The sequence below is a fragment of the Mobula hypostoma genome, chromosome 7, assembly GCF_963921235.1.
Source record: "Mobula hypostoma chromosome 7, sMobHyp1.1, whole genome shotgun sequence".
NCBI lineage: Eukaryota > Metazoa > Chordata > Chondrichthyes > Myliobatiformes > Myliobatidae > Mobula > Mobula hypostoma.
Genome location: NC_086103.1, coordinates 34739680 through 34749161, shown reverse-complemented (window position 1 = coordinate 34749161; position 9482 = coordinate 34739680). Strand labels below are relative to the sequence as shown.

General features: G+C 45.2%; 1 protein-coding gene across 1 annotated transcript in view; it reads left to right on the top strand.

The window, feature by feature from the left end:
- The first annotated feature begins 8110 nt into the window (after window positions 1-8110).
- LOC134349230 (organic cation/carnitine transporter 2-like) overlaps window positions 8111-9482 on the top strand; it is a 91143-nt gene continuing 89771 nt past the window's right edge. Inside the window, exon 1 of the mRNA XM_063053242.1 lies at window positions 8111-8544. Within this exon, the coding sequence (XP_062909312.1) occupies window positions 8158-8544 (387 nt within the window). The 5' untranslated portion in view covers window positions 8111-8157. The remainder of the gene's footprint in view (window positions 8545-9482) is intronic.

Genomic DNA, 9482 nt, shown 5'->3' with positions numbered 1-9482 from the left:
CTAGATATGTATATCGCAAACATGGGAAAATAGGCTGGTGCTGGTAGTCGAAATATACTGGAGGAATGCAGCAGGACAGGTTACATCTATGGAAGAGAGTAAACAGCCGATATTTCAGGCCAAACCCTTTCATCATGACTGATGAAGGGTCTTCACCCAAAACACTGACTGATTACTCTTTTGCCTGACCTGCGGAGTCCCTCCATCATTTTGTGTGGGTTGCTATAAATGCTCTCCATTCGACATGCAGCTTACATCCCAGATATGTATAAATATTATTTTTCAGTGAGTAATATTGAAAAGCCAAGTCAAGGCAAGTCACTTTTTATTGTCATTTGAACCATAACTGCTGGTACAGTACACAGTAAAAGCGAGACATTTTTCAGGACCATGGTGCTACATGAAACAATACAAAAACTACACTAAGCTACGTAAAACAACACAAACTACACTAGACTACAGGCCTACCCGTGACTGCAAAAAGTGCACAAACAGTGCAGGCATTACAATAAATAATAAACAGGATGATAGGCACAGTAGAGGGCAGTAGGTTGTGTCAGTCCAGTCTCTGGGTATCGAGGAGTCTGATGGCTTGGGGAAAGAAACTGTTACATAGTCTGGTTGTGAGAGCCCGAATGCTTCGGTGCCTTTTGCCAGATGGCAGGAGGGAGAAGAGTTTGTATGAGGGTGCGTGGGGTCCTTCATAATGCTGTTAGCTTTATGGATGCAGCGGGTGGTGTAAATGTCTGTAATGGCGGGAAGAGAGACCCCAATGATCTTCTCAGTTGACCTCACTATCTGCTGCATGGTCTTGCGATCTGAGACGGTGCAATTTCCAAACCAGGCAGTGATGCAGCTGCTCAGGATGCTCTCAATACAACCTCTGTAGAATGTGGTGAGGATGGGGGTGGAAGATGGACTTTTCTCAGCCTTTGCAGAAAGTAGAGACGCTGCTGGGCTTTCTTTGCGATGGAGCTGGTGTTGAGGGACCAGGTGAGATTCTCTGCCAGGTGAACACCAAGAAATTTGGTGCTCCTAAAGATCTCTACAGAGGAGTTGTCAATGTTCAGCAGAGAGTGGTAGCTCCATGTCTTCCTGAAGTCAACAACCATCTCCTTTGTTTTGTTCACATTCAGAGACAGGTTGTTGGCTCTGTACCAGTCCATTAGCCGCTGCACCTCCTCTCTGTATGCTGACTCATCGTTCTTGCTGATGAGACCCACCATGGTCGTGTCATTGGCGAACTTGATGATGTGGTTCGAGCTGTGCGTTGCAGCACAGTCGTGGGTCAGCAGAGTGAACAGCAGTGGACTGAGCACACAGCCCTGGGGGACCCCGTACTCAGTGTGATGGTGTTGGAGATGTTGCTTCCAATCCGGACTGACTGAGGTCTCCCAGTCAGGAAGTTTAGGATCCAGTTGCAGAGGGAGGTGTTCAGACCCAGTAGGCTCAGCTTTCCAATCAGTTTCTGAGGAATGATTGTGTTGAATACTGAACTGAAGTCTATGAACAGCATTCAAACGTACGTGTCTTTTTTGTCCAGGTGGAGGGTGATGGCAATGGCGTCGTCTGTTGAATGGTTGGGACGGTAGGTGAACTGCAGGGGGTCCAGTGGGGGGGGGGGCAGCAGAGTCTTGATGTGCCTCATGATGAGCCTCTCGAAGCACTTCATGATGATGGATGTGAGTGCGACAGGACGGTAGTGACCCCCAGCAGTTAGTGGGAAGTGAAATTGAGTACACTTCCCACTAAAGCACTCAACATCATCAAAGACCCCATCCACCACAGACACTCTCTCTTCTTCCCCTTCCCATCCTGCAGAAGATACAAAAGCCTTAAAACACTTATTACCAGGCTCAAGAGCCACTTCTATTCCACTGTTATAAAAGTGTTCAACTGTTCACTGGTAAAATAAGATAAACTCTTGATTTCACAATCTACCTCTCTGTGAACTTGCATCTTACTGTCTATCTGCACTGCTCTTTCTCTGTAATTGTAACGCTTTATTTTGCACTCTGCTATTTTCCATCGATGCACTCTTGTATTTAAGTGATCTGAATAGATAAGTATGCTAAACAAGTTTTTTCACTCTACTTTGGTACATGTGACATTTGTTCCCATTTACCAAATGTTTTCAAGTAGACTGTATTAAACCGCTTGGGATTCTTTCTGTATTATCTGTGGCGATATAACATAGAATATAGAACATAGAACAGTACAGCACAGTACAGGCCCTTTGGCCCACAATGTTGTGCCGACCCTTAAACCCTGCCTCCCATATAACCCCACACATTAAATTCCTCCATATACCTGTCTAGTAGTCTCTTAAATTTCACTAGTTTATCTGCCTGCACCACTGACTCAGGCAGTGCATTCCACATACCAACCACTCTCTGAATAAAAAGCCTTCCTGTAATATCCCCCTTGAACTTCCCACCCCTTACCTTAAAGCCATGTCCTCTTGTATTGAGCAGTGGTGCCCTGGGGAAGAGGTGTTGGCTGTCCACTCTATCCATTCCTCTTAATATCTTGTATACTTCTATCATGTCTCCTCTCATTCTCTTTCTCTCCAGAGAGTAAAGCCCGAGCTCCCTCAATCTCTGATCATAATCTGTACTCTCTAAATCAGGCAGCATCCTGGTAAATCTCCTCTGTACCCTTTCCAATGCTTCCACGTCCTTCCTATAGTGAGGCGACCGGAACTGGACACAGTACTCCAATTGTGGCCTAACCAGAGTTATATAGATCTGCATCATTACCCCGTGACTCTTAAACTCTATCTCTCGACTTATAAAAGCTAACACTCCATAAGCATTCTTAACTACCCTATCTACCTGTGAGGCAACTTTCAGGGATCTGTGGACATGTACCCCCAGATCCCTCTGCTCCTCCACACTACCAAGTATCCTGCCATTTACCTTCTACTCTGCCTTGGAGTTTGTCCTTCCAAAGTGTATCACCTCACACTTCTCCGAGTTGAACTCCATCTGCCACTTCTCAGCCCACTTCTGCATCTTATCACTGTCTCTCTGCAATCTGTGACAATCCTCTACACTATCCACAACACCACCAACTTTTGTGTCATCTGTAAACTTGCCAACCCACCGTTCTACCCCCACATCCAGGTTGTTAATAAAAATCACGAAAAGTAGAGGTCCCAGAACCGATCCTTGTGGGACAGCACTAGTCACAACCCTCCAATCCAAATGTACTCCTTCCACCATGACCCCCTGCTTCCTGCAGGCAAGCCAATTCTGAATCCACCTGGCCAAACTTCCCTGGATAGAAACATAGAAACATAGAAAATAGGTGCAGGGGTAGGCCATTTGGCCCTTCGAGCCTGCACCACCATTCAGTCCGATCATGGCTGATCATCCAACTCAGAACCCTGTACCTGCATTCTCTCCATACCCCAGATCCCTTTAGTCACAGGGCCATATCTAACTCCCTTTTAAATATAGCCAATGAACTGGCCTCAACTGTTTCCTGTGGCAGAGAATTCCACAGATTCACCACTCTGTGTTTTTCCTCATTTCAGTCCAAAAAGGCTTCCCCTTTATCCTCAGACTGTGACCCCTCATTCTGGACTTCCCCAACATGAGGAACAATCTTCCTGCATCTAGCCTATCCAATCCCTTTAGAATTTTATACGTTTCAATCAGATCCCCCCTCAATCTTCTAAATTCCAGAGAGTACAAGCCTAGTCAATCTGGTCTTTCATCATATGAAAGTCCTGCCATCCCAGGAATCAATCTGGTGAACCTCCTTTGTACTCCCTCTATGGCGAGAATGTCTTTCCTCTGACTAGGTGACCAAAACTGCACATAATACTCCAGGTGTGGTCTCACCAAGGCCTTGTACAACTGCAGTAGTACCTTCCCGCTCCTGTACTCAAATCCTCTTGCTATGAATGCCAGCATATCATTCGACTTTTTCACCGCCTGCTGTACCTGCATGCACTTTCAATAACTGGTGTACAATTACACCCAGGTCTCGTTGCACCTCCCCCTTTCCTAATCGGCCACCAATCAGATAATAATCTGTTTTCCTGTACTTGCCACCAAAGTGGATAACCTCACACTTATCCACATTAATTTGCATCTGCCATGAATTTGCCCACTCACCTAACCTATCTAAGTCACCTTGCATCCTCTTAGCATCCTCCTCACAGCTAACACTGCCACCCAGCTTCGTGTCATCCGCAAACTTGGAGATGCTGCATTTAATTCCCTCGTCTAAGTCATTAATATATATTGTAAACAACTGGGGTCCCAGCATTGAGCCTTGCCATACCCCACTAGCCACTGCCTGCCATTCTGAAAAGGTCGCGTTTATTTCCACTCTTTGCTTCCTGTCTGCCAACCAATTCCCTATCCACATCAATACCTTACCCCCAATACTGTGTGCTTCAAGTTTGCACACTAATCTCCTCTGTGGGACCTTGTCAAAAGCCTTTTGAAAATCCAAATATACCACATCCACTGGTTCTCCCCTATCCACTCTACTAGTTACATCCTCAAAAAATTCTATGAGATTCGTTAGACATGATTTTCCTTTCACAAATCCATGCTGACTTTGTCCGATGATTTCACCGCTTTCCAAATGTGCTGTTATCACATCTTTGATAACTGACTCTGGCATTTTCCCCACCACCGATGTCAGGCTTACCGGTCTATAATTCCCCGGTTTCTCTCTCCCTCCTTTTTTAAAAAGTGGGGTTACATTAGCCACCCTCCAATCCTCAGGAACTAATCCAGAATCTAAAGAGTTTTGAAAAGTTATCACTAATGCATTCACTCTTTCTTGGGCCACTTCCTTAAGCACTCTGGGAAGCAGACCATCTGGCCCTGGGGATTTCTCTGCCTTTAATCCCTTCAATTTACCTAACACCACTTCCCTACCAACATGTATTTCCTCCAGTTCCTCCATCTCACTAGACCCTCGGTCCCCTACTATTTCCGGAAGATTATTTATGTCCTCCTTAGTGAAGACATAACCAAAGTAGTTATTCAATTGGTCTGCCATGTCCTTGTTCCCCATGATCAATTCACCTGTTTCTGACTGTAAGGGACCTACATTTGTCTAAACCAATCTTTTTCTTTTCACATATCTATAAAAGCTTTTACAGTCAGTTTTTATGTTCCCTGCCAGCTTTCTCTCATAATCTTTTTTCCCTTTCCTAATTAAGCCCTTTATCCTCCTCTGCTGGACTCTGAAATTCTCCCAGTCCTCAGGTGTGCCGCTTTTTCTGGCTAATTTGTATGTTTCTTCTTTGGAATTGATACTATCCCTCATTTCCCTCATCAGCCACGGGTGGTGCATTACCTTCCCTGGTTTATTCTTTTGCCAAACTGGGATGAACAATTGTTGTAGGTCATCGATGCAATCTTTAAATGCTTGCCATTGCATATCCACCGTTAACCCTTTAAGTATCATTTGCCAGTCTATCTTAGCTAATTCACGTCTCATACCTTCAAAGTTACCCTTCTTTAAGTTCAGAACCTTTGTTACTGAATTAACTATATCACTCTCCATCTTAATGAAGAATTCCACCATATTATGGTCACTCTTACCCAAGGGGCCTCGCACGACAAGATTGTTGACTAACCTTTCCTCTTCCTCATTGCTCAATAACTAACCCTTCCTCATTGCTTAAGAAGGATCCCATGCCTCCTGACTTTCTAAATAAGCCTACCGTGTGGAACCTTGTTAAATGCTCTACTAAGATCCATGTAGATCACATCCACTGCACTACCCTCATCTGTATGCTTGGTCACCTCCTCAAAGAACTCTGTCAGGGTTGTTAGACATGATCTGCCTTTCACAAAGCCATGCTGACTGTTCCTGATCAGACCATGATTCTCTAAATGCCCATAGATCCTATCTCCAAGAACCTTTTTCAACAGCTTTCCCACCACAGACGTTAGGCTCACTGGTCAATAATTACCTGGACTACCTTTTTTGACCAAGGGGACAACATTCGCCTCCCTCCAATCTTCCGGTACCATTCCCATGGACGATGAGGACATAAAGATCCTAGCCAGAGGCTCAGCAATCTCTTCCCTCGCCTCGTGGAGCAGCCTGGGGAATATTCCGTCAGACGCCGGGGACTTATCTGTCCTAATGTATTTTAACAACTCCAACACCTCTTCCCCCTTAATATCAACATGCTCCAGATGTCACAATGGGGCGCTGGTGGCAGACCCAAATGCAAGACACAGACACTGAAGTACTAGGGACAGGACTAGGATGCAGGACCTGGGCTAGGACATGGACAAGAAACAGGGAAACTAGGCAAGGAACTAGGAGCTAGGAGCCTGGGCTTGGGAAAGCGGGACCAGGACTAGAAACCATGGACTAGGAGTTAAGACTCGGACTCTGAGCCAGACTGGACAAGGACCCAGAAACTGGGTCTTGCCTCGGGCAAGGACATGACATAGCTACAGGACTGGTGGCTGGGGTCTTGAGGCTTGAGTTTGGAGACTGGCTTGGGGTCTTGAGGCTTGAGCTTGGAGACAGGCTTGGGGTCTTGAGGCTTGAGCTTGGAGACAGGCTTTGGGTCTTGAGGCTCGAGCTTGGAGACAGGCTTGGGGTCTTGAGGCTTGAGCTTGGAGACAGGCTTGGGGTCTTGAGGCTTGAGCTTGGAGACAGGCTTGTGGTCTTAAGGCTTGAGCTTGGAGACAGGCTTGGGGTCTTGAGGCTTGAGCCTTGAGCTTGGAGACAAACTGGGAACTGTACATCAACATAGAGCCGGGACTTATCCTTCGAAAAGCCGGGACTCATCTTTAACAAGACACTAACATGAGACTGGACAGTACATAGACATAGATCTGGGACTGATCCTTCGAAAAGCCGGGACTCATCTTTAACAAGACAATAACATGAGACTGGACAGTACATGGACATAGAGCCGGGACTGATCCTTAGACAAGCCGGGACTCAATTTCATCTCCACACCAAGGTGAGACAGGTCCCTCTGTCGGGTAACGGCAGAATGGCCTGACTTACCCCACGGAGGCAAGGACAAGACAAGACAGATTCCCCTGGAGGGCAACGGCAGAATGGCCTGACTTACCCCACAGAGGCAAGGGCAAGAAGAGACAAACACCAAAGAATGACATACAGTTCCATCTCTGCATTGGCAATTGAACTAAACAGTGGTGCAGGCGAGGGATACAGGCGGGGTATACAGGCGAGGTATCCAGGCAGAGAGTCAGGTGAGTGGGGAAAGACGAGGAGGGGAACAACAGTCCAGCCAGGGAACAGAACAGTCCAGCCGGGAATCCCTGGTTTGCAGAAGTATTTATGTCTCAGCCGCAAAACAAGAATCATGTGCCTACAACAGAAACTGAGGAAAACGAGAAACCCTGGCATAAGGAACAATGAACCGGACCGTGAACCGGAATACGGACTTCACGGACCGGACCATTACACCAGAACATCAACCTCACTCATATTGTCCTCACTATCATCAAGTTCCCACTCATTGCTGAATACCGAAGAGAAATATTCATTGAGGACCTTGCTCACCTCCACCGCCTCCAGGCACATCTTCCCACCTTTATCTCTAATTGGTCCTATCCTCACTCCTGTCATCCTTTTGTTCTTCACATAATTGAAGAATGCCTTGGGATTTTCCTTTACCCTATTCGCCAAGGCCTTCTTGCTCTCCTCAGCCCCTTCTTAAGCTCCTTTCTAGCTTCCTTATATTCCTCAATAGACCCATCTGATCCTTGCTTCCTAAACTTCATGTATGCTGCCTTCTTCCACCCGACTAGATTCTCCATCTCACTTGTCACCCATGGTTCCTTCACCCTACCATTCTTTGTCTTCCTCACCGGGACTAATTTATCCCTAACATCCTGCAAGATATCCCTTAACATCGACCACATGTCCATAGAACATTTCCCTGCAAAAAACTTCATCCCAATTCACACCCGCAAGTTCTAGCCTTGTAGCCTCATAATGTGACGAGTGGTTGTCCTGCCAAAAGAGGAAAACACTTCAGTTTAAACAAACAGATTGCCGACTGAAAGGCGGTCCGTGACTGTAAACGTCTCACAGTCTAATTATTGTTGAGGCGATCGATATTACTCATACTTGCATCGTGCATGTTTCCGGAAGAAAGTCACAGTCGTTTCTGCCACTGCAACTGACATGCGGGACTATGAAGAAATTGTCGCGTTTCTGGGAGAATGGGGACCGTACCAGAAGTTTATATTTTTCATCTTGAGTTTTAGCACCTTTAGCAACGGTTTTTGCGGACTCTCCTTTGTATTCGTTGGTGATGTACCGGAACACCGCTGCTTAATTCCTGGGAATCTCAACCTCAGTGAAGCATGGAGGAACAGGACAATTCCTCTGATACAAGGTGCCGAACTACAGCATAGTAAATGCACTCGGTACCGGCTGAACGTGATAATGAACCTTTCGGAGACATTCCCCGACCCCGATTTCCTCAACATGTCTGAGATCGAACAGGAACCGTGTCTGGATGGATGGGAGTACAGTAAGGAGCAGTACATCTCCACTATCGTCTCCGAGGTTTGTGACTGGGCAGGTACACTGCTCACACTCAACCACATTTGAAATTAGCCGTGGTGCAATAGTTTTTAAAGAGCGAATGGACGAAGTGCGTTTGAATCCATTCATGAGCCTACAGCTGTAAATTTATCGCCAATACCAGCTCGAGTCAGGGATATTTTTAACGTTTAACCTCGGTTGAGGATTTTTAAGTATTAAACTTCAACCCTGTCGTTAACTCCCTCGATCAGAATTCAAAATGTCCCCTTCTTCCAAGAGGTCTAATTTCATTCAATTTACCGCCCGCTTCTGTTAGTTTAACATTTTCGAAAACTTCATAACCTCCGATTTTTGAAAGGAAGTGATAAAAGAGAGTTTCTTGGTTTTAAGAGTGGGGAATGAATGGAAAAGCTGTCAGGGGAAGGAGAGAAAAGTGTTTTAAGCTCCCGAACAAACTTTTGACTGAGGAATTGTTTACTAAAATGTACTGTAGAACCAGATGGGTTGCATCATCTTTCAATTTATTCATGCATTCCTCTAAACCATCCTTTCTTAACATTCAAGCCCCTGAGGAACTCGTGAAATAATTTTCACGTGTCAGGTCGTCCCTGCATTAAAAAATTATAGCTACAGCTCACAGCACCTTAGCGTGATGAGTAAGTCGTAGATATAATAATCCAAAAATAATTGTCAATGCTCTTTTGAGTAGAGAATCAATCTTTAGCCAACCTTGAAAAAAGGTAGTTAAGCTTAGCTTGCCTTTCTTGAAATTAATCTTTCTTTCCCTTCCATAAATTTGAAAAACTCATAAGGCAAACATAATAAATTTCTGTTAAATAACTAGCTTAAACCAAAATGGGATTTAATTTTTTTCTCAAGATAGGCTCAGTAGATTTAATTTGAATAGTTTGAAAAATGATTTTATGCTATTTACAATATGAAAATTTATTGACAATGTT